This window comes from Tursiops truncatus, chromosome 20 (genome assembly GCF_011762595.2).
Source record: "Tursiops truncatus isolate mTurTru1 chromosome 20, mTurTru1.mat.Y, whole genome shotgun sequence".
Taxonomy (NCBI): domain Eukaryota; kingdom Metazoa; phylum Chordata; class Mammalia; order Artiodactyla; family Delphinidae; genus Tursiops; species Tursiops truncatus.
The window spans coordinates 5,607,083-5,633,425 of NC_047053.1; the positions used below are offsets into that span (position 1 = coordinate 5,607,083).

Consider the following 26,343-nt stretch of genomic DNA (forward strand, 5'->3'; position numbering starts at 1 on the left):
GCTGAGAAGGAGTGAACAGTGCAGGGGAGACTGCTGAGAGCAGGGAGTAGACCCTTCTTCCCTGTGCTGTGTTCCAGCCTTCTACTTTTCTTCAACCCATTTCCTGCAGGGTTCAGGTAATAATGATAGTAATGATGAACATCACCCCCACCCCCACCATCATCATCATCGTGGTCATCACCATCATCAACACCACCACCATTACCACCATCACCATGGTCATCACCATCAGCATCAGAATCACCACCACCACCACCATCAACATCACCACCACCATTACCACCACCATCACCATCACCATCATAACAGAGACTAACATTTATTGTGTGCCTACTATGTGTAGGGCTTTGTTTTAAGTGCTTTACATATGTTAACTCAATAATTACTACAACTGCATCTAGTAGGTATTAGTATTATTAACTCCCTTTACAAATGTGGAACTTGAGACATGGACTTGCCCAAGGCCACACAGCTAGTAAAGTGGCAGAACCAGAACTGAACACTGGCAGTGTGGTTTCAGAGCTTACACACATAACCACTTCTCCCCTGCCTTGTCTGGCGAACTCCACTCTACAAGAACCTGCTTCTTTTAAAAGCCGAATTTCATGTGGAACTTGTTTATACCTCTGGAGCCCAAGAAGAGGTCTCTGCTGACCTTGTTGTGGCTCCCACCTTTTGCTCTTCCCCTGGGCTCCTTGTGGGGACACATGGAGACAGCCCGTCAGCAACCACAGGCACTGGGTGCTGCATCGGGACACCACAGGTGTGACTATTCATGATGAATGGTCCTGGGTTTAAGTGAGGCAGTAAGAGCAGCACAGCCTAGCTGATGAGAACAAGAAGTGCTCTCCAGAAGCTGTGGGAGGAAGCCAGGAAAGGGGGCAGAAAATCATAAAAGCAAAGATGAAAGAGGTGGACATAAAGATGGGTAGAAATAATTATGGGTTATCGATCCCAATAGACACTGTGGCAAGAAGCTTATGCTTCCCTCATGATTTTCAGAACCGTTCTGGGCCTAGAATTAGTACTTCAAGAAAGGTTCATTTTCTTTTACTCTACATCTTATATCACAAAACTCAGTCTTTACAGAAGCATCATTCCTGGTTCCAAGTTGTGAGGTGACTACTTGGAGGTGAATGCAGTCAGTGGACGTGTTTTCTTTGTTCAGCTCAGGTTTTGTTTTTGATTAAATAAATTGCCAACTTTTAGAAATCTAGAGATTCTTAATAAAAATCTGGACTCTCAGCTTCTCCTTAAAATGTAAAAGATCTGGCAACACCGGCCTCATATTCTCACGAGGCAGAGGTGTGCTGGTAAACGTGTAACAACCAGCTCTCCTGGGAAAAACAAATGCCCCTGTAGGATTTGCCCATTTTCGTGGCAGCCAACGTCAGGCTGCCAGTGTGACGGCACAATCAGCTCTTGTGAACCAAGCCAGTCAAAGGTTTTCAGCTGAGAGGGTGTTCAGGCAGCTCTGTGACTTACTTCTTCTACCTACTCCTACTGAATCAAACAACCCTAAGGAAAGGGAAGACCCCGTATCACTCCTGGCAACAAGAGAAGAACCTACATTTCTGCAACTTTCAGGAGCTTCACCAAGAAACAATGCAGACAAGCATGAGCAAGTTGGTACAAAGCAGACTTTCAGCAAAGGTTTGTTCACTTTTTTCTACCTCCGCTCTTTCTGCTGCTCCCACTGTCTATGGGATCCTTACCCCAATCCAAATCCTCTCCATCTTTTCAAGGCCTGGCTTCAAGATAACAGAAATCAAATCACATCTAGAACATTGAAGAGTGTCTCAAGAACTCAAGATTTTTGAAGTTAGGAATAGTGTCCTATTCAACTGGGGACCCTTCACACTAGCCTTGAGCACAGCACTGACTACGCTGTAGGTGTTTAGTAAGCGCTTCCTGGATGACCTGAAAGACAAGTGCCATGCTTAGGGGAAATCTAACCAAAAACTGACTTTCTTCATCCAACAACACTCATGCTGCTCCCTCACTTTGTCCATAATTAGGTGAGCGAGGCTGAGGGAGGTGGGGCGCCTGGCTAGGATGCTCAGCAAGGAAATGGATGAGCTGAATTTCAAGTCCTGGTCTGACAACTTCCCAAGTCTGTGCCTCTTCTAAGGAGCTGGGCTCTGCCATCTTTTTGGATCCTTTCCTACCCTATGAAGCAGGTGCATGGATGTTCTTTCTTCCTGTTTCACAGAGGAGGAAATGGAAAATCATGGCCAGTAAATGGATCCATCTTGGTAGGGACCAGCACAATACCCATAACCCTGCACCCAGGCCTGATTTTAGCAGGTGGAAGAAAGGTCAGGAAATGCAACAGGGGAAAGGGTAGAGGCAAGGGGATGAGGAGAGGGTAAAAGCAAGAGGATGTACAAGTCCTCAGTGCTTGGCACGAAGACCACAGCGCTCCCATCAAGTTCTGGCCCCCATACCTGCACAGCCACCACTGACAAGACCTCCACGGAGATTCGATTAAACTCATCAAAACAGCCCCAGGCACCGGTCTGAGCAAGGCCCTTGTAGATGTTGCCGCAAGACTGCAACAAAATATACAAAGATTAAATTACTATCTGCTGGGCTTACTGTTACGCATCTAAGTAATCTTCCATCCCCTTTATCGTAGAACTTCCAGTTCCCTAAAGACCACTGGTTAGAAACTCGTATTAAAATTTCAAGGACAATTAAAATTTTGATGGCTTTGGGTGCCAACATAAGTCATGGGATCAAACAGAACCTTTTCAAGACACTTCGACCAAAATCCCTTTAAAATGTCATCAGGCTTGTATTGATTCTGTAGCTTTCAAAATCCCAGGAAACGAATAGAATATTATATTTCTTGCACCATACAAACAAAAATCCTTCCACTCAGCCTTCGGCATGTGCTGATGAAAAAGTTTATGTCTGTCTCTTTGAATTCATGCAAAATACTCAGGTTTCCCAGAGTGATGGGAAGCTGGAGATGTGGGTGGGAAGGGATAACCTCTTTTGGAAATAAACTACAGGTAAATCTTTTTAAATGAGAGTAAGGGGATAATTTCAGATGGGAGATGGTATATCTGCCCTAAAAGTGAAAACCACTCTGGCCATTCAGTGTGAACTAGTAAACCATGGAGCCATATAAAGGGAGAGACGGCTGGGAGACACTCAAGGCCATTGGCAAGGAAACATCACTGATGTGCTCAGAACATGCAAATAGTCGAAAAGTCCATTCATTTACTCAGTGGGCAGTTTTTGACTATCTGCTCCATGCATAGCTCACGTGCTAGACCCAGAGAGGCTCAGTCCCTCTAAGAGCTTCTAGTTAGGTTGTGGAGATAAGGCATACAAATAAAACAGGTAAATTGCTACATGAGCAGTGGTTCCAATAGATAAATATAGATCACAAATGTTATGCAGTTCAGAGAGGGGTGGGTCAAAGTGCTCTAGATGGACCCGTTTTGCCAAAGAAGTGAATTTCACATAGTACTACAACAGCACTTTCCAAAGTTTATTTCATGGAATGCCAAAGCTGGGAGATGCTCCTCGAAGACAAGACTCTCTGGTAAATCAAGTTTGGAAAACACTGCTTTCTATAACCCACTTTGGTCAATTTACAATGTATAAGGGCATTTTAAGGGCCCTGAGAAGTCAGGCAAAATTAAATTAGTTCAACTTTGTTATATGGCTAGGATTTTTTTTTTTTTCTCATGTGACCCCTGATTTTCTCAGAACGCATTCTGGCAAACATTAGCGTAGTGGAAGGAACACAAGAACAGAACCAGAAGATCTGGAGTATTGATATCTCACAGAAGTACATGGTATCTTCAGAACATACATTGGAATCATGGCTTAATAAGATAACAGTGTCTGTGCAGGCATAGCAGAAGGATAAGGTCTTTCCAGGAGGAGGAAGGATTATGGACAAAGGATGAGCAAAGTCATGGTATGTACAGAGAAAAATAAAGGTGTCATTTTGGCATGAAAGTTGATTTAATAAAGAGGGTCATGGTTCTGAAAAGGCTTGAATTATTATAAGAGATCTTTGGAGGTTTGGAGCAGAGAAAAACATGATTAAATCAGTATTTTAGGAGACCCAGTCTAACATCACATAAGCTAGGTTAGATGCGGGGCAGACTTTGAAAACAGAGGGAAGAAGCAACCCCACCTTTTACTAAGCTCCTTGAATTAAGTGATTTCTCTATTCATGCAACAAATCTACTCTGAGTCTGTGCTATGTGCTAGGGGTTGTCCTAGGTCATGAGGATTCAGCCCTGAACAAGGGAGAATTGACCCGATCCTCAGGGTTTTGGATCCTAACGGGGAAAACAGACAACGAACACTAAACTATCAGTAGTGATAAGTCCCAATGGAGTCTTAACATGAGGGTAATGTGGCTATTTATTTATTCATTCTGTTTTATTGAAATGTAATGGACATGTAGCTATTTCAGATTGAGAAGTCACAGTCTCCCTGAGGAGGTGACATAAGTTCTAGGCATTGTGTTTGTGTGCTCAAAAAAATTCTGCAGGTGGATATTGCTAGTATTATATTCATGAGTGTGTGTGTGTGTATACATATGTATATATACACGTATATATAATAAAACATAATATTTTATATTTCATTTATATGACATGCTTATATTCCCGAACTTCTGCTTAGTATTTGTGACATGTGACAAGTTGCCATATATACATGACATTTGACAGGTTGCCACACACACACACATATATATATATGTAAAATAATAAAACAACCTGTCTGGGGCTTCCCTGGTGGCGCAGTGGTTGAGAGTCCGCCTGCCGATGCAGGGGACACGGGTTCGTGCCCTGGTCTGGGAGGATCCCACATGCTGCACGGAGCGGCTGGGCCCGTGAGCCATGGCCGCTGAGCCTGTGTGTCCGGAGCCTGTGCTCCACAACAGGAGAGGCCACAACAGTGAGAGGCCCGCGTACCGCAAAAGGAAAAACAAACAAACAAACAAACAAGAAACAACCTGTCAACTATCACATATACACACATTACATATATGTATATCACATACACACATTATATATATATCGCCACCTGTCAAAGGTTATAAACACTAAGTCAGAGTTTTGAGAATCAAAATCCATGCTTCTCTAGCTAACAGTGGTTTTAAAACATTTTAAAGCTGTGGATACCTTTCATCAAATGGAAATCCAATACATAAAACAGAAGAAAGTAGAGTTTCCATAGGGGGATAATCGTCACCCCACACTTTACCCCCAAGGGCCTGAGCAGAACCCAGGACTCCATGTGGCCCCGTTTTTTGACAGGAAACAATTAAGATGTCACCACAACAGCACAATGGTACCATTAGCTGGGCTGGGCTGGGCTGTTGCCTTGCCATAAGACGGTGAGTTTCTGGGACAGCATAAGGGCTCTCAGAATAAGGTTGAAGGCCTGGAAGCGAGAGCATTGCTGAAGGAAGAATAAACATTGCTGACTGATTGGAATGATGGAAGGAAGGACAGGAAACAATTAAGATTCCTTAAGATGTCCACCCTGGCCTACGGGGAAAAATAAGATGATTAGTATTGATGCGATGAGGAACCTGGCCGGAAGGAAACAGGGAGTCAGCAGGAACTGTCTGAGAAGAGTATTGACCGAATATGAGAGAAGGGCATCCAAACGGAGGCCGCTACTGCCTAGTTAAAGACACTACCAGAACTTGGGTTAAGCTGGAAAACAGATTCAGGAGTCATCCGTATAAAAGTAAAACTTGAAGTGATGAAAGGGGGTCAAAAATGAGATCAAGAAGGCAAGATCAGTTAGAATTGTGGAAGGATAATGTTTCAGAAGCGTAGAGAGCAGGGTTTCTCAAGGAGTGGGAGTTCTATAGTATTGATGCCATGGAGAAGTCACAGAATTCCAGATACTTTCAGATTCAAAGTCATTTGATGTTTCAGCAATAGCCTCTCCAGATTGAGGTCCAGGGGGAAAGTATTGCTGCTATAATATGAAGAATGTCTTAGCACTAAAACAGCAACTATTTCCAGAGAAAGTGGCTAGTTTTATGGGTTTTCCAACCAGCACTAGTAGAGTAAAGCAAACCCTAACCCTAACCCTTTCCCCCAAGCCTCCACACAGTTCTTGAGTCCACCCTGTTACCCAACGCCTCCCTACAGAATTCCTGAGGCAGAGGGGATTGTGAGGGTCCTTGACAAAACCCAAACTCTCCTCTTTCCTCCTCCTCTGTTTCACCACCGACCCATGCCCTCCCCCTGTTCACTAAGTATCATTTAATTTTTTCAAGCCTCTCAATCTTTCTTTTCCGTTTCTGCTACCCCATCATCTGGCTTCTCTGCTTCTCTGGTTTGAACGACTGCAATGTTCTTCCTAAAAATGTTCCTCCCCCCACTTCCAGTCTCTTCCTGTCTCCCTTCATCTGGCTGCCCAGGGAGTCTTCCTTAAAGACCGTTTGTCTTCATCACGCTCCTGCTTCAGTCCTGCAGCCTGCAGCGTTTCTGGGGCCTGACACCTCAAGGTCAGAGCTTCCCAGTGGTCTTGTGTTCCTCCTCTCCCTGCTCAACCCCATCTCCCAGCCTCCCCTGTTCCCCAAGCCACTCGAATGGACTCCACCATGGTTCCATGTTTGTTTCTAGCTTGTTCTCTGGAGATACTGACACAGAATGGGCTGCTGTGAGTGACGCTGGTGAAGGCTCTTTCTGACCTTCACTCCTTTCCTCTCCTCACCCCAGACAAACCCTCTGAAGAGAGCTCAGGGTGAAGTCAGCACAGGGAGCAGGGGAAGGACAGCAACTGCACAAAGAACTCGGTCCTGTTTTTGAAGCTGATGTTTTAGTGGGTGGGGTTGAGTTAAAATGTCGCACGCCCTGTTTGGTGCTCATCCAAACCTTAACAACCTTAAACAACCTCAGCTCTCACCTCCTCCACGATGTCTTTTCTGACCAGTGCACTTGGTGGCTCTCCCACAGCTCTGGAGCATTCCAGGGATTAGAGTTCGTAGAACACGCATTAGCACTCAGGGTAATGCTGTCTGCTATCTCCCCTAATTATTTCATATATCGTTCCTGTCTCTCCTAATGGACTGGGTTATGCTCACCCTATCTATCTATCTATCTATCTAACTATCTATCTGCCATTCATCTATTATCTCTCTCTCTCATCTGTCTGTCATCTACCTATGTATCTTTATTTTCTTTCTTTCTTCCTTCCTCCTTTCCTTCCTTCCTTCCTTCCTACCCATCTATCTCTTATATGTCTATCTATCTATCTATCATCTATCATTTATCTATCTATTTATATCTATCTATCATTCATCTATTATCTCTCTCATCTCTGTCATCTGTTGACCTGCCTATGTTTTCTTTCTTTCCTTTTTTCCTTCCTTCTTTCTTCCTTTCTTTTTCTTTCTTTCTCTCTTTCTTTATCATCTATCTATCTACCTACCTATCTATCTCTGATATCCTCCCATGATTCCCAACAGATGCTGAGCAATGGTGATGCTCAATAAATTAAGTTGATTGCTGGTGTGTACTCTGAGATAAAAATAATTCTGAATAGCTGGACAACAAAGGGAAGAGGAGGTTTGCAAACTGCTTACTTATTGAGGCTGTTTGGTTACAAAGGATGTTTGGTGTCTAGGAAGGGATCACCTTACCTTTGCTGTATCTCACTACAGCTATGCCTACTGTTCTTGCTCTGATCTTGTCTGTACTAGATGCACATGACTGAAGCTTTGCACAGTTCAGACAAATTAAGGGCAGACTCCTCCTTTCACCCTGTACTCTTAGAGGAATTGGTGGGGTCAGGGTTCAGTAATAAGTTGTTTTTTTTTTTTTTTTTTTGCATTACGCTGGCCTTTCACTGTTGTGGCCTCTCCCGTTGTGGAGCACAGGCTCCAGACGTGCAGGCTCAGCGGCCATGGCTCACGGGCCCAGCCGCTCCGTGGAATGTGGGATCTTCCCGGACCGGGGCACGAACCCGTGTCCCCTGCATCAGCAGGCAGACTCTCAACCACTGTGCCACCAGGGAAGCCCCTAAATTTATTTTTAAATTAAATTTATTTTACAGGCAATATATCACATCATATATACATATAAATATTTGATCTATTTAGTGCAAATGTTTTCTTTTTCCACTCTAAATTTATTTACCTGCTATTCTATTTTCAAAAGGGAACTTAAGGTAGTTTACAAAAATACATACAATAAAACAAAATAGAAATGAGACAGTGAGACAATCTGTTATTATGCTTTTTTCAAAAAAAAGAATCTGAATAAGGTCTAGTTGTGAGCAGAATGTTGCTAGCAGAGAAGTGACCTAATGGGCCTCTTGTCTCTTTTTCATTTCTCTATGACACAGAGCCCGGAATACATTAAAAAATGTAAAAATGATGAGTGCCTGGATGAAGAACATTACCCTTGCACTTGTCTTTGTGTACCTCTTGCTAAGAATAGAGGTTACTCTAGTATGTCTTCGGAAGCCAAACCTAGAATATTTTGCCCTTGTAGAAATTCTGGGGAAATGCCCACTTTTACACAAGAGCACATCTACGACTTTTATGTGAAGATTTTTATATCAGCCACTTATGAGCCTTTCTGTGGTTCTGGGTCAAATAATGAATTTAGGCCTTTGGATATATGTTCAGCTTCTCCATTTTATAGATGACGAAAGGAAGACCCCAGTGGTGAAGTCATCTCTCTGTGGTTGCCAAGCTCATCAGTGGAAGTGGATTCCATGGTGCTAAAGTTTACAGGGAGGTCCACAAGCTCCTGAGGGCAAGGGTCCTCAGGCCTCCAGTGAAGGAGCAGGGACGTCCCTGTCTGGGCCTCTGAGCTGGACCAGGGTGGCGAGGATGAAGCCGTGGCCCAGCTCCTAGTCCCCCCGAGGCTGGGCCTGTACCTTGTAGTCCATCTGCTCGGAGCAGTTAAACACGTAGACCATGATGCCCAGCGCTCGGCCCAGGTCCTTGGTGGTCTCTGTCTTGCCTGTGCCTGCAGGTCCTGCTGGAGCCCCGCTCATGGTCAGGTGCAGAGACTGGGTGAGGGTGATGTAGCACCTGCCAAACACAGGAGGGTGGAGGTCACTCTCAGTGCCACAGGTGGCCCCACAAATAGCTCTGGCCCTGCTGGGTCCTAGTGAGATAGAGCTGAGGTTCAAGGCCGTGAGAGACTTGGCACAGCTTCTGTGAAGGAAAGCCCAGAGCCCCCGCTCTGGTCCCCTCTGCACTGTGGGTGGAACTTTCTAAAGGATCATCTGATCATGATGCTCCCCCGCTGAAGGGCACCAGGGGCTCTCAGCCCGGCCCTTCCTGACCTTGCCCCCGCTTACTTCTCTAGCTCATTTCTCATTGGTTCCTTCCCCCCACCCCCAGTATGTTTAAGTCCATTCATGAAGAGCTATTTTCACTTGCCCATTGCTATGGTCTGAACACTTGTGTCCCCACTAAATTCATATGTTGAAATCCTAACCCCCAAAGACTGTGGTGTTAGGAGGTGAGGCCTTTGGGAGGTGGCGAGGTCATGAAGGTGGAGCCCTCATGACTGGGCTCAGTGCCTTATTAAGGTAGAGCGGTCCTTGCCCCTTCTACCATGTGAAAACACCATGAGAAGGCACCAGCTGTGGGCCAGAAAAAGGGCCCTCACAAGAGCACGACTAGGCTGGCACCTTGATCTTGGACTTCCCAGCGTCCAAAACTATTGAGGTCAAGTCCCCCGAAAACTGAGTTCCTCTACCGAGTTAATGATTAACCTCTTTACCCAAAACATTATTCCTTTTCTCGTCCAACACCTGTTCCCCTCAAGATTGAGGGGTATCAAAGGGGGGATTGAAACTGCATACAAGCCCCTGTGCCCCTGTCCTTTAAGATAACAGCCTTTTGCTTTAGTCTCCCAGGCCTCCCCTGAGTCTCCAAAGGCTGGCTCAAGAGTTAATGATTAGGAAATGCGAAGATGGAGAAACAAAGAATACCTGTTGGACCGGGAAACTGGTACAGTTTAGACTCTAGACGAGCCCCACAGCAGGTCCCGAACACCCAGGCCCCTGAAAGCTACAGATACAGGCCCGACACACCCCCCAAGCTGTTCTCACCGGAAGCAGACCCCACCAGGTGAAAATTGCCAACCGCCAGCACTTAGAGCCCAGACCGGTTGAAACCAGATGATTGGTGATACTCGAAACTTCACATTGATGCCAACCAATTCGCGAATAGGACAAGCCAACCAGGCTCCTTGCAGCCCCCTCCCTCACTCTCACGCTGCCTTTAAAACCTTTGTCTCCTAACCGGCAACTTGGAGATGGTCTTAGGACACTAGTCCACCATCTTCCCACGTTGCTGGGCTCCTGAATAAAGCAACTTTTCCTTTTCCACCAACACTTGTCTCTCGAATTGGCCTGTCGAGCGGCGAGCAGCTGAACTTGGGTTCCGTACCGGCCTTGTCCAGTTACACCATGAGAAATACATTTCTGTTGTTTATAAGCCACCTAGTGTTACAGCTGACTGAACAGACTAAGGTGCCAGACACAGTAGGACTGTGCTTGTCCCTCTCTCCTCCCCCATCCAGCTCCTGACCGTTCCTAGAGTCTACCTGGATCAGGTTCTGCTTAGCTGATGGTTCCTGGGGCTCATTTTTGCTATGACTTCACCCGCAAGTATTCCCTGAGCCCTCAACAATGGGGTGAGCGAGCAGAGTAGCTCAGCTGAGCTCCCACTCCACTGCGCTCCACTGTGACTCCCAACTATATATGTCATACACCTCTTCCACATATATCCTCATAAGAAGATGACAAAATGTGCCTTTGGATAATAAGCCCATAAAAAGATGCTCAAAATCATTGATCATTAGGGAAATGCAAATTAAACCCACAGTGAGATACCATGACACACCCACTAGGAGGGCTACAATCAAAAAGACAGAGAATAACAAGTGCTGGTGAGGATGTGAGAAAACTGGAAACCTCATGCATTGCTGGTGGGAATGTTAAATGGTACAGCTACTTAGGAAGACAGCTTGACAGTTTCTTAAAAAGTAAAGTTTACCATATGATTCATCAATTCCCCTTCTAGGAATTACCCAAGGATAATATGAACATATGTTCACACAAAGACTTATGCAGGAATGTTCAAAGCAGCAATATCCATAACGCTAAGAAACTGGAAACAACCCAAATGTCCATCAACTGTGAATGGAATAACAAAATGTGATATATCCATGCAATGGAATACTATTTAGCAATATAATGGAATGAAGTACTGATACACGTTACAACATGGATGAACCTGAAAAACATTATGCTAAGTGAAGGAAGTCAGATACAAAAGATCTCATATTATTTCATTTATGAAATGTCTGGAAAACACAGAGATAGACAGAAGATCAGTGGCTGCCTAGGAAGGGAGGTGAGGCTGAGTTCGGACTGAAAACAGGGTGACGGCAATGTTCTAAAACTAGATTGTGGTAATGGCTGCACAAGTCTAAGAATTTACTAAAAATCATCGATTTGTACATTTGTAATGGGTGAACTTTAAGACATGTAAATTATATCTCAATAAAGCTTTTAAAACCGTGCCATTGACCTTTTTAATACTTAGAGAATCAGTACAGAGGCTTTCAACTTGCAGGCTAGATGGGGAGGGGACATCTGAGGGGTCCTCTGAAATGCACTCTCTTTGATTCTGAATCTGATGCTAGAGTTGACCAGAAACTCTGAGTTAACACCTTTCTTGCCAGATGGTGACTGCATCCTCGCTGCAACCAAAATTGTTTTGAAAAGACTTGGAGTTCCTGAACTCTCCTTTAATTAAGTGTGAAATTCCCATAGCTACCTCAGCCTTTGAAGATGAAACCCAGGAAGGTAGTTTCTCCAGGTGGAGGAGAGTATGCAGAATTATGATTCTACTTGGAGTTTTCCTGTGCAATGGGGGGCTGGCTGCATTTAACTCCTGGTGAGCTGGGCTCATGCAGCTGCCTCACTTTTCCCTGTGGATTAAGCTCACGTCAGAGTTGTTGATCTGTTAGGTGGGCCACGAAGTGAGGTGAGTCAGGGTTAAGGTGAAAAGCTAGGTCCCATCTCACCTTGCTCGGTCACTGTTACCATTTGGCAATGCTTCTCTCCAACACTGGTAGCTAGATCTTCAGAGTTCCATGAGCAGCCTTAACTGTACCTGCTCTCCTAGGCTGAGTTCTGGCTCCAGACTGGCCCCAAGGCCGTCTACCTCTGCCAGCCTCAGGTTCCTTCCAGAACCTGGAGGGCCTGCTGCAGCCCTGTAACCCCCCAGGAGGAAAGGCAGCTGCCTGGATGGGTGGAATCCTGGCCCCCAGCCAACTCTCCTCCCCACTCTCTCTCCCACCCCCTTTCTGTCCCATGGCTGCCTTCTCTGCCAGCCAGAGGGCAATTCAGACCTCTTCTCTCTGCAGCAGCAGGGCTCTCAAGGAATCTGAAGCACAAGGTTCCACAAAAATAGAATTCTTATAGAAAACTCAAGAATCTCCCAAAAGAAATCCTTAGAACTGGGTGTCAATCTCTTTTTGAGCATCTACTGAGCTTCTGATTATCGCCAGAAGAAGCACGTGGGGGGAAATGTCAAAATACATATACATTTGCCCATAATAATAGAACTCTAGAGCTGGAAGGCATTTCTGAGATCAACTAATCTAATCCCCTTAAATTACAGATGGATTGACTGATGTTCAGGGAGGGGAAGTGGGCTGGCTGTCTAAGGAGTTCTAATAACCAAGGCAGGGACAGTGGGGCTTTAGCGTGGGCCATGAGGAAAACACAAAGAAAAGAAAGAAAGAGTATTCCCTTCTTCTGTGTGGGGGGCCACTGAGCCAGCAGGATGTCCTAGTTCTTTGGGACACATGCTCCTCCTCTAAGATTCTGTCTGTGGTCTTTAGTTAGATGGTTAAATCCATCTCTTTAAACATCTAAGCCGGCTCCTTCAATCTGCTCCTGTTTCCTAGTGAGGGGGGCAGATCATGCTATTGTGGTTTAAGGCAAGGACTCAGGAGTCAGACACACTGAGTTCAAATCTTGCCTCTCCTGCAAAGTGTTTGTGAAACTCGGCCAGGTTATTAAACTTTGGTGACTTAAAAACATGTGTCACTGGGGTCCATCACACAGTATTTTCTTTGTACAAAGGAATTTAGATAAATCTGCTGCCTCAGAAACAACTGCAGTTGTGAAAATGGGAAGGAATCCTTTAAGAAGAGCTGTTGCCTTAACCAACTAACCACAGCATGAATATGGATCAATGTAGTCTGACTGCTTATTGGGAAGACAGGCCTTTAGTGCCGGAAGAGGCCTCAGAGGCTTGGCTCTTTAACCATGCCAGGCTTCTCCCAGTAAATCCTTCAAATACAATCACAGAGCCTTTTCTTCCAGTGAGCCATGTTTATTATTTTAGAAGCCAGCTCCTTCCACCGTGGGTCAGTTCTAATTGTTTGAAAGGCCTTCCTAATATCGAGCTGAAGCTGGTTTTGTTTTCTTCGGGCAAATGATGTCTACAGGCTTTGTTCTTATCTGACCCACCAGGCTCTTGTGAGGACAAGATGAGACAAGAGATATGAAAGTGCCTTGGAAAACAGAAAGCTGATCCACTTTCAAGGTATTATTTCTTAAGGTAATAAATATATGAAATGTAGCTTTCCTTTTTTTAGACAAACAACTGGCAGATTAATGAAAATATCAAAGGTGTTGTATCTTGACTTCAGGTATGTATAGACTGGCTATCCCAGACGTGTGGTCTGGCTAATCTTAGAGTTGGTGAAATCACTTGATTTGTATTCATTTCCTATTGCTACCACACAATAAGGGCTTAAAACAACACCCATTTATTATCTCACTTCTGTATGTCAGAAGTCCAGGTGGCTCCTCTACTGAGGGTCTCACAGGGCCAAAATCAAGGTCCAGTTTGGCTGGACCCTTATCTGGACACTCTGGGGAAGAACCTGCTTCCAAGCTCATTTGAATTCTTGGCCGAATTAAATTCTACCAGTTGTAGTACTGAGGTCCTAGGTGCATGCTGAGGCTGGGGGATCTCTCAGCTCCTAGAGGCCACTGTACCATCCTTGCACAGGGCTCCCTCCATCCTCAAAATCAGCAATGGCATGAAAAATTCTTCTCATGCTTCAAGCCTCTCTGACCTTCCCTCTGCCCTCAGCCAGGAGAAGGCTCTACTTTTAAGGTCTCATATAATTATACTGGTTCACCTGAATAATTTCCTTTTTGCGGTAAAGCAAAATATAATCATGAGAATAATATCATCCTATTTATAGTTTTCACCCACGTTCAAAGAAGAGGAGATGATACAAGGGAAAACGTCGCTGGGGATCATTCCTCGAATTCCACCTACCACGTGGTTCAATAATCATAACTGAGGAATGAACGTGGATGCAACAATATCTACCTGGAGGGAGGCCTCTAGTGGCATTACCAGGACACAGACTCCTGATGTTCAACATATTCATAGATAACTTGAATTAAGAAATAATTGATTAGATAGAAGGTAGACCAAAATTCTAAATAATTTTAGCAACTGAAAATGATGTGGTAGACCCAACAAAGTGAAATTTAAGAAGAACAAATGCAAATTAATCTTCCAAGCACTTGCATGTACATGGAATGGGGGCAATGTGGTTAGATGGCAAGTCACAGGAAAAAGACCCAGGGATTGTGATAGGTTCCCAGCTCAACATAAGAAACAGCACTAATAGAAGAATGTCCTTAGCAACAACCGAAAACAAATCTGTCCATCTTATAATATTTTAATATTTAAAATTTGAAAATTGTCCTCAGCATAAATACCTCCAATTCTAAGATCCATTCCTTACGCCACGTGGTTATGAGGTCCTTCATCACCTAGTGCTCATCTTTGTTTGCCTACACTAGTTGGTAAATGTCTTTCTCAAAACGTGACAGGAAGAACTGAGAGCAATGAGTGACATATGATCTACCAAAAATAACACACACTTAGTAACTAAACTTGAATAGTTTAATTATGCTTCATATTATGTGTATGGTTCAAATATAACTAGAAATTCTAGAAGTGACTTAAAAGGAGAATCAAGAGCATAATTCTTAGAATTTTTAATATGGGGCAGTAGATGGGAAAAATAGGAGATAAATTTACAAAAAAACAATTTTCTCCTATATGTAAATGAAAAGAAAGTTAAAGATATAATGAAATTAAGCAAAGATTTCTCAGTTACAACACCAAAAGCACAGTCCACAAAAGAAAAATCTGACAACCTGGACCTCATCAACATTAAAAACTTTTGCATTTCAAAAGATGCCGTGAAGAAAATGAAAAGATAAACAACAGGCTGGGATAAAATATTTGCAAACATATATGCAATATGTCCAGAATATACAAAGAAGTCTTAGAACTCAAAAAAGAGTACAAACAGATCAATCAAAAAATAGATAAATGATATGAACAGAAATGATGCCAAAGAAGATATATAAATGGCCAACAAGCACATGAAAATATGCTCAATAACATTATTACAGAAATGCAAATTAAAACTCAAATGAGATGCTACTTCACATCCACTAGAATGGCTACAATAAATAAGACAGATAATAATAAATGTCAAGGATGTGGAGAAATGAGAAGCCTCATACATTGCTGGTGGGGATATAAGACGATCCAGCCACTTTGGAAAATAATTTGGCAGTTTATCAAAAAGTTAAACATAAAACTGCTGTACTACCCAGCAATTCCTCCCCTAGGTATACACCCAAGAGAAATGAAAACATACATCCACGCAAAGACTTGCAAGCAAATGTTCACAGCAGCATTGTTTATAATAGCCCCAAACTGAAAATTACCTAAGATGACTATATAGACAAAATGTGTCATATCTGTAAAATGGAATATTATTCAGAAATAATAAATAACAAACTACTGACACATGTTCTATCATGGATGAACCCCAAAACATTATGCAAAATGAAACAAGTCAGACACAAGAGACCACATGTTGTATTGTTCCATTTATAAGAAATGTCCGGAATAGGCAAGTTTATACAGACAGAAAGTAGATTAGTGGTTGACCAGGGCTGGGGGTGGGAGTGAGGATCAACTACAAATGGGCATGAGGGATCTTACTGAGCGGCATAAACATGTTGCAAAATTGATTTATGGTGATGGTTACACTACTTGATAAAGTTACTAACACTTGGAATGGGTGAAATTTTTGACATAAAATAAAGCTCAATAAAGTTGTTTTAAAATATATATACATAGGGACTTCCCTGGCAGTCCAGTGGTTAAGACTCCGTGCTTCCACTGCAGGGGGCACAGGTTCAATCACTGGTCAGGGAACTAAGATCCTGCACGCTGTGTGGCACGGTCAAAAAAAAACCCCACAAAAAACAAAACAAAACAAAAATATATATATATATAAAGTGAAGAAACAATCTTATATAGGACCAAAAAAATTAAAAACTACATAGAGATAACAATAAGAAACACTCAAAACCTATATGAAGATACTTACAAACTTTTCTGAGAAACATAATTGAAGGTATGAACAAAGAAAAACAAATCACATATTATAAAGATGGCCTGGCCATTCTTTCAAAATTAATTTGAACGTTTTAAGGCTCACCAATCAAAACCCTAATAATTTATATTTTAGAACTTGACAAAATGATGAAAGCTCATTTGAAAGAACAGAAGAACTTTAAAAAAAAGGAAAGGAAAATGAAAATGAATGATACAGACCTTTACTATAAAAATATTACCGCTCACAATAAAGTTACAATCCTTAAAGAGTATTGCATATAGATGGCTTAATATACTGATGAAACAGAATAAGAATAGATACTTTGAAGCAGTTTGATAGACTCAAAACTGAATATGGTTGAGCAAACATCACAAACCAGTGAGGGAAAGGACCCATAACTCATGTGCTGGGCCTACTGACTACTTAGAAACAACAACAAAACATTTAATTATATGCTCCCTAACATAGTTTCTATGGGTCTTCCTTTCCCAGGACTCCACACTTTGGAAAGCCATCTCTCCTCTACATGGAGTATTCCCATGGGGCTGTCAATCAAAGTATTTCCCACCTTGCCAGAAGCCGCCTGCCAATGCAGGGGACATGGGTTTGAGCCCTGGTCTGGGAAGATCCAACATGCCATGGAGCAACTAAGCCCCTGTACCACAACTACTGAGCCTGCTCTCTAGAGCCCATGAGCCGCAACTACTGAGCCCGTGAGACACAACTACTGAAGCCCGCGTACCTAGAGCCCGTGCTCCGCAACAAGAGAAGCCACTGCAATGAGAAGCCCGCGCACCACAAGGAAGAGTAGCCCCCGCTCGCCACAACTAGAGAAAGCCCTCACAAGCAACAAAGACCCAACGCAGCCAAAAATAAATAAGTAAAATTAATTTATTAAAAAAAAGCTGTTCCACAAGGGGTGGGCACAAGGCTCAGCCTGAGCAAAATACTCCACCTCATTGTTTGCAGTAACTGGCTCAGAGACGGGCACATGATCCAAACAGGACCAATCAGGGTCCCTTTAAGGAATTTGACATATGGTGCTGGGAAAGAGAGCGTCTCTCTTCCTCCTGGATCCGGCGTGGGCCATCTTTCCAGCCAAAGAAAAACAATGCAAGAAAGGAATCAGCTCTCAGAAGAGAGCAAAGCCATGATAAGAGAGAGACAGTAAAGCCCTGTTCAGGCCCGAAAGCTGGTTACACTGCAGCAAGCTGGACTCCTTCCCCAGAAGTCTGACTTAACAAGTCCTCTTTCTGTTTAAGTTAGTTTGAATTAGTTCAAGTTAAGTTAGGCTTCTATCACTTGTAACCAAAAATGTGAGGGTTTTTTTGTTTTTTTTTTTTACAAAAATGTTTTGATGAAAACATTCACTTTACTCAGTAGTCAAAAAATTTACCAAAGAATTAAAAAACGTTAAAGGAAAAAGTAAAATAACATAAACTATAATACAATACAGGTGAATATTAAACTGATCTTAAAATGGGCAGGAACTTGCTAAGTGTAAAAGTAATAAAATGAGCAATGATAATAACAACAAATTCACAGGAGAAGGAAATCTAACAGCCAATAAACACATAAAATGCTCAAGCCTGTGAGTAATTAGGAACATCAAGATCCAAATGAGATACCATTTTGACTTATAAAGTTAATAATATTTTAAACAATAATACTTAATGCTGGTAAGGATATTGTGAGATGACCACCTCATAAACTGCTAGTGACAGTGGGAACAATACCTTTTTTAAGAATAACTTGAAAGTATGTATCATCTAATTATCCTGCTTCTTGGAATCCCTCCTGGGGAAATAATGAGAAATATAGTAAAAATTTATATATAAGTGAGTTCACAGCAGTTTTATTTTTAGCAGTAAGAGCTTAGATACAACTTAAATGGCCCATAATGTGGTTATGTTACATAAACTATGGGATACTTGTAAATAGAAGATAATCCAGCTATAAGAGGGGTTTAGAAGAATATTTAGAGAGTATATACATGATATATTGTTACATGAAAAAGTCTATGATATTTTATGTACAGCATATGGTGGCAATTTCATTTTTTCAAAATCTACATGAGAATGAAACAGACTGAATATTAACAACGGTTATTCCTGGTAACTTTTATTTTCTTTGTTTACAGATTACTAAGTTTTTCAAAAATAGTATCAGATAAAAACTTAAAAAGAATTGCTGGATCATATGGTAGTCCTATTTTTAATTCTCTGAGGAACCTCCATACTGTTTTCCATAGTGGCTGCACCAATTTACATTCCCACTAACAGTGAACTAGGGTTCCCTTTTCTCCACATCCCCACCAACATTTATTATTTGTTGTCTTTTTATGATAGTTATTCCAACAGGTGTGAAGTGATATCTCATTGTGGTTTTGATTTGCATTTCCCTAATGATTAGTGATGTTGAGCATCTTTTCATGTGCCTGCTGGCCATGTGTATGTCTTCTTTGGAAAAATGTCTGTTCAGGTCTCCTGCACATTTTAAAATCAGATTGTTTTTTTGATGGAGTTGTATGAGCTCTCTTATGTATTTTGGATATTAACCCCTTCTCAGACATATCATTTGTAAATATCTTCTCCCACTCAGCAGGTTGTCTTTTTGTTTTGTTGATGGTTTCCTTCACTGTACAAAAGCTTTTAAAAGAATGAGATTTTGCCATTTGCAACAATATGGATGGTCTTGGAGGGTATTATGCTTAGTGAAGTTAAGTCAAACTGAGAAAGACAAATACTGTATGTTTTCACTTATATGTGTAATCCAGAAAATAAAATGAATGAATATAACAAAATAGACTCACAGATACAGAGAACAAACTAGTGGTTACCATTGGGGAGAGGACTGGAGAGAGGGATAAGATAGGGGAAGGGGATTAAGAAGTCTGAACTATTATGCATAAAATAAATAAGATACAAGGATGTAATGTACAGCACAGGAAATACAACCAATATTTTATAATAACTTTAAATGGAGTATAATGTATAAAAACATTGAATCACTATCCTGTATACCCGAAACTAATATAGCACTGTAGGTCAACTATATTTCAATTAAAAAAACTTAAAAAGAAAGTGTAAGACTTTGCTAGTTGCGTCCTACCCAGCAAATCACCCTCAAAGACTCTTGCATCAATTATCTCTCACCCACTTGCAGTAGTGCCTGAGAAATTAAGAGGTACTCAAAATTGATAAGCTGTTGATTAAAACAGTACTTCCAGTACGGGGCTGAAAGGGGTGTTTGTGTGCGAACGTGAGGGAAGCGGGGTAAAGGGGGAGGAGATCATCCACAGGTTAAGAAACAACTTAGGAGAATGGCTTTTGTTCAGCCTGAAAAAGTATCTCCATTTAGTCCTTCAACTTAGCAGTGTGCCAAAGTCCTGTGACAATGGCTGAGCCATTGTACCTACTTATACATTCAGGTCCCATCCAGGCAGTGGGAAATTCCAAAGAAACAGGCACAATCAGTCGGACGTACTGTAATGCGGTTGTGCTTTTAATGAATGTGCAGAGGTTGTACGGATAAATTGTCCATTTGATTAATTCCTCTGGCAGGAGAGAATTAAACGTACTAAGCTACACGCTAGCAAAAGCCGAATGCTCTTTAAAATGTGATTTTCTGTGTTGAGGCCAATTTCTTTCTGGGCAAAACATTTCTTGAGATAATAATGGAAGTCAATGAGAAAATGGAATTCACCATATAAATATTCACTATGTACTACTTTGTCAGAAAAGTATCTCATGTGCAAAACAAGGTCAAGGTCTGCATAGTATTTGCCATTCTTTGCAGCAAATCTTTCTTGCAAGTTCCTATTTGCATCCTTTCATATGAGAGGTGATAAACGCCTATTTTAGAAATAATTCACTGTCAAAACTTTACCCTTTCCCTCTATGAGGTATCTGGCATTAGAGTACTAGAGACCTCTAAACCCAAAAGAGGTAATTATCTTCTTCAACTCCTGGGCAGGTATGAAGACCCAGGGAAAAGACAGTGCTGTATTTTTTATCACTTGGAATGATAATGTCTGGTGTGCCTGTGGGTAGGAAGGAAATATTTTGAATGGTATGGGAAGCTGGGCACACTACTCTGAATCTCAGAAGTCATTTCCCTGCCTTTACACAAGGAGTATTTCGTGAATGCCTATTATTTGCTGGACACGGTGCTGGGTCCTGTGGCAGAGCAGTGAGCAAATCAAAGCCAATGTTTTCGTGGAACATACAGTCACAGTGAGAGACAGACATTAACCAAGTTGCTCAAATATATAATGGCTTCATTATTCTGTTCCGAGCGATATAAATTCCGAAACTATTAGCTCCAAGTCCAAGGCAGGCAGAAAAGCTCACTGCCAAAGAGAACACTCTTCCCAAAGCCCTTCCTGTTTAGGACTGGTGTGCTGCTGAGAATCATCATAAAGACAAAGAGCACATGAGAGGGTCCCCTGTGAATGAAGCTTGAGGTGGGAAAACTTTTCCCTGAACCCACAGTGAATGAGCCCCTCCAACTGATCATGACCCAGGAAAGCCCGGGTAAAAGCCCAAGATGCCCAAAGCCCCAGAGGTGCTGCAGCCTTTACTGTTCCAGCTGCAGAGGGACCTGCATCCCTCTGAACCTACGCTGTCTGCCTTTCGTCCTCAGCTGGGACAGCGAGCAGGGTGGTGCCCAGCGAGAGCAGGAGACAGTGTAGCGGCTGCTGCTGCTTCTTTGGGAGCCAAGGCACAGGTGGAGTCCTGTGTGGATCCCTCCTCTGAACCGACCTCCCCTTCCTGATTCTGTCATTCTTACAATAATCAACTACCCTTCATTCATCAATGGATAATAATTCAACATCTACTAGGTACTGGTGATAATAGCAACAAACAAGACAGACAAAGGTCCCTGAGAGCAAAAAAGTTTACATTCCAAAGGGGACTGCTGCCAATAAGCAAGAAGGCAAGTTCATTTCAGAATGTGGGAAATGTAAGGAAGAGGATAAACGGAGGGATGCATAGGGTTATTGCTGTGTGTGTTTGTAAATTTTTTTCTACATATGTCATATTTCCCTCAATAGAAGTGGAGTTTAACTTTTAGTCATCTTTGTATTCCCAGTGGCTAGTTCAGGGTCTGGCATGAATTCATTTATAATGAATATGAATGACAGAGAGTATGGTAAAAGAAATTGTAAGCTCCTGAATGGTAGGGACCTTGCTCTCATCTTTGTATTCCCAAAGTGAGAGGTGCTAAATAAATGTGCCAGTTGATTGATAAGAAAATAGTCATAGGAATTATTTACTGAGCACTTATTATGCCCTGAACTCCTTAACAAGCATTCCTGTTTTTTATCCTTACAAAATTCACTTCAAGTGGGAGTTACTACCTCCATTTCATGGACGAATAAACCAAGAATCATGTCAAGGTTTTCATGGTCAAACAACAGCTGGTATGTGTCACAGCTGGAATGAGAATCCAGGTGTGTAGGACTGCCTAGTCATGCCTCAAAAAGTCTGGCTCGTCGATTTGCTCCTGGGTTTGCTCTGATACGGGCTCTGTCCTACACCCTTTCAGTTTTATTTTACCTCTGTTGGGTTGCATCTGGCCCTCCCCCTGCAGCTCTGTGGGCAAGTGACACTGGGTGGTCATTGGATGGTGTGAGCCAAACAGCAGGAGGGTTCTCTGTCAGTGGCTGACTCCAGTGCTCACCTGTCTGTCAAAGGCGTGATCACCAGGCGAGGTGTATTTCCCAGGTACTCATAGGAGTATAGAAACTGAGCATCACAGATGTTGGCAAAGCAGTGTTTGGCCTCGTCATCCCAGCGATGCCGCAGCTGGGACAGCCAGAGGAAAGCCTGGGCATTGTCCACCTAGAGAGGGCAGGCAGAGGAGGTGGGTGAATCACAGGGTGCAATAGGTAGCAGGCGGCCTCGTGGCCACAGGATTCACAGGGGTCTGGATGACCTGGGTGTTGGGTGTTGTGTACCGGTCAGGAGAGCAGTATGCTGCCCACCACAGCACAGGAAGCATGAGCCGCTCAGATGACGCTGTTTTGCTGGGGTTTTAAAGGCACGAGCAGCCACTGTGATCCTCTCCCAGTTCCCTGGCTGGTGCAGAGTTTGCAGCCCCTGTGTTTTAGCCATATGTGAGCTTCTCCCTAACCTCAATATTCACGGTGTAGGTGCCCAGAAAGAGCGACGCTCCTGTGAGTCTGGAACTCACCTTCTGAGCAATCATCTTGGCCACCACATCCCGGGCATGGACATCGATGGTGCATATGGTCATGACCTTCTGCCGGTCTCCCGTGGAGAGCGTGCCGATCAGCATGGTGATGAGGGTTTTGAGCTGGGCCACTTGTTTCTTGTAATAGTCCTTCATGGCACTCTCGTAGCCTTCCTCCAGCCTGGCAAACGCCATGCCCACCTCTGTGGTCCACCAGATCTGAGTGCAGGTCAGGGCCACCTGTGGCACCAAGAGTCACTTAGTAAAGCCATTACCAGGACTGTCTCCCAAACCAGCCCAGTCCCCACACAGCATGGGCTGAGAATGCCATTGTGTGGGGGACGGACACCCCTTCCCTCCCTCCTCCACCAGCACTGTCTCATTGAGCATATGCCTCTAAGGCCTTGGAGGTGTGAAGTGGGCACAACACAAGTGAGGAAAGTGCTTTCTGCTCTTGAAAAACATGCCATTTGGTTGAGAACAACCGAAGGCTCATGCTGGTCAATGTCAGTGGCTTTTAGAAATTGGTACACTGATCTTTCTGCTTTTGCTCCTCAGGCCACAGCGTCTTTCCCGTGCCTGGGAGGATAACAAAGTGTTGATTGAACATCTCAACGATACTCAGTCTTTGCTCTGTTCTTCCGGAACCTCTCATGGTTGGAGTATTCTAGTTTAGTGAGCCATTGCTGATCATGTGTGGCATAGTTTTTCTTGCCCGTAATACTTTCACTATATTTTTTTGTATCTCTTTAAAACTATAACTTTGAAAGGCCTACTCTTGAAGGTCAGGGCGAATTCCACTGAAATTCAACATGGTCGATATGATTTGTAGTCTTCAGAGATTCAAAATAAATAAATGAAAAAAACCGATTTAAATGCACATTTCTTTGCTGAGAAACTTAATAAGGAAAACGCATGATTTTGATTATCCGTGGTGGAGATGTGGTCCCACTTGGCTCGGGAGACACTGCTCTAGATGATGTCTGTCACAATAGCGGAGGCAACACATTCTCCTGCCACAAAATGCTGATTCAAGTAAACAAGGAATCCTGGTGGGAATTATTCCCTTTGTGAAGTAGAGAATCCCGTTGTAGTAACAAGTACCATTCCCTAATTTATTGGTTTTTGCCTTTGGATTTAGACATATTGGTTTTTGTTAAAGAAGTTCCTCCTGCTGTGTGATCTTGTTGGGATGGTTTGAACGTGATGTGCCAGTTATACTGTTAAAACAATACCTTTTCCTTCTGCAGCACTGGCTTATTTCTCTTCTCTGTCTACACTCGCTGTCAACATTTTCCCACCTTTTTCTCACTTCTCAACCTCCTGCAGTGTGGTCTCTTCTCTACCACTCCACTGAAATGGCCTCACCAAGTCCATGGACGTACGTTAGCCTCTTCATTTTGCTTGATCTCTTAGATGTGTGTGGTGTAACTGACCTCTTATCCGCTATCAACACTCCCTCTTTTGGTTTCCATGACTACCATTCCTTGGTGTTCCTTCCATCAGAAAAGGCTGTTTCTCATTCTGCTCTACTGGCTTCTCCTTGCCTACACAGCCTTTGAATGATGCTCAAGAGTTTGTTCCGCACCCTCATCTCAGTCTGCATATTTTCCAGGGCAATCTTATCTACTCCTTGGGCTTCAGTTACCACCAAATATCTGTAACCCCAAATAAACCAAACCAACACTAATACTAGCCATTAACAGGGGAGGGAGGAGTGGTGTATTGCAGCCAGAGTCATTAAAAATAGCCTCATTAACTCTCCTCTTTCTCTTGTTACCCTCCTGAGAGCCCGGTGAAGGATTCAGATATCCTGGAATGAGACGAGACTCCCAAGCGTGGTCTGTGAGTGCGGTCTTCCAGTTTCCTCTCCAGACCCACCTGCCACCTCTTGTTCCCTCTTCCCCTAACTCCTGCTTCCACCACACTCAGGCTGCAAACACATTGCACTCTCCCTTGCTTCTGAGCCTTTGCCTGTACGCTTACCCATGCTTTGTTGATCTTTCCCTCCATCTTTCACGTGTTTCAAACCTCAGCTTAGGCATCATATCCTCAGGAGGGTGATCCCCAGACCCCGCTAACCAGCTACAGGCTCCCAGAGGACCCTGAGCCTCCTTTATTGTCACACCAGGTCCCACTTGTAGGTGACTGACTTCCACGCCAGTCTGTAAGCCCCAGCAGGGCAGGGTTACATTGTCATGCCTCTGGCTGGTGTCTCCTGCACTCAGCAAACAGCTTGGCACACACAAAGTGGGCTGGCTCAGTGAGCTGAACTGTTTACATTTTCTCCCTACTGTAGCCAATGGAGTAAAAACGGACGACCCTTAATTCTCCAAGCTAGGGGTTGGATTGCGTCACGGCTGACAGTTCCCCTGGTCCCTCCTGCTGACCCCTTCCAGACCAGCCTCTCCTGACCCTGAAGCATGAGTGAGTCTGGCAGCCCCAGGAGGCTGATGGAGGTCATCGAGGAAGAGAGCAAGCAGAGGATGGGGGCCCACAGAGGTCCTGCTTCGGAGAATACCTGAGCTGGGTAGTCAAAGAGCCACTGCTCCCTCGGCTTCTCTTCATAGGCAGTTATGCCTTCTGTCATCTCGTGCCTCACGGTGGCCTTCATGTGAGCAAGCACATGGTTCAGCCATATTTCTACCTGGAAGAAGAACTCGGGGTTAGACGCTGGGTTCCTAAGATGTGCTCAGTGATACACTTCACTCAGCCTGAGGGAGTGAAGAAAATGAGCCCAGGCACGATGGACAATCCCAAACAGCCGCCAGAAGGCACAGGGAGACAGTTCGTTTGTGTAACGCAGGACGGGGCTCAAGTAACAACAGGGGGGATATGCCCACTGGAGCCCACTGGGCGGAGAAGTAGGTTCAGGGGATGTGGGGCTGCCGCCCAGAGTTCTCATGAGGAAATCTTAATCTGGGTTGAGCTGGGTGTAAATAAGTCAGTGGATTCTCGTGACCTTGTCCACGCTGAGTATGAAGCCAAAGGCCAGGATTATATTTTCCAACTAAATGCTTTCTGGGTCTACAAAAAGAACAGCCAAGGTTTGAATCAAACCCCAAGGTCCCTTTCATAAAACTGAGAATGTGTGACTATTTTCAAGTACGAGAATTGCTTTCCAAGATACATGTGGATGAAGGTGGAACTCTGAAAAGATATTTTCTCCAGGTGTTACTCTGGACTGGATTAGAACCCCAGGGACAATGCTTTGTTGGATCATTAAGGATAGTGAACAAAGTAGCGCTTATCCTTAGCGGTGATGGTGAAAGATGGAAGGAAGTTTAAGGAGAGAATGGTCTCATGTTTTGTGTTTCTGGAATTGTACCCGGGAGATTTGGAGGTGGTAGTTTATGGAGAAGGGCGGTGGTGGGCTCTCCACAGGGTAGAGCTGTGAGAGGTGTATTGTACAGAGAAGTGACCGCTCAGGAATATGGTTGATTTCAAAGGGCATGTTCTCCCGGGGAAGGTGTCAGTGTCCTACATTCCCCTGTGGGGTGCTCCAGGGCTTGTCATGTTAAAGTTTCCTGGTGCTGCTAATCATTTTAAAATCCTTCTCCCTTTGACTCAGGTAATTGTTTATGTGCATTTTATTCCTCTCTGCACAGGTCTTTGGTTAAGGAAGATATATGGATATTGACATGTGTCC

The 26,343-nt window shown here is 43.5% G+C and overlaps 1 protein-coding gene across 1 annotated transcript in view; it reads right to left on the bottom strand.

Annotated features, from left to right (window-relative positions):
- The window catches only part of DNAH9 (dynein axonemal heavy chain 9), a 299,550-nt gene that overhangs the window by 184,186 nt on the left and 89,021 nt on the right, over window positions 1-26,343 (bottom strand). Inside the window, exons 24-28 of the mRNA XM_033846740.2 lie at window positions 25,216-25,341; window positions 22,695-22,934; window positions 22,182-22,342; window positions 8,887-9,043; window positions 2,448-2,552 (exon numbers count right to left, since the gene is read on the bottom strand). Of these exons, the coding sequence (XP_033702631.1) occupies window positions 2,448-2,552; window positions 8,887-9,043; window positions 22,182-22,342; window positions 22,695-22,934; window positions 25,216-25,341 (789 nt within the window). The remainder of the gene's footprint in view (window positions 1-2,447; window positions 2,553-8,886; window positions 9,044-22,181; window positions 22,343-22,694; window positions 22,935-25,215; window positions 25,342-26,343) is intronic.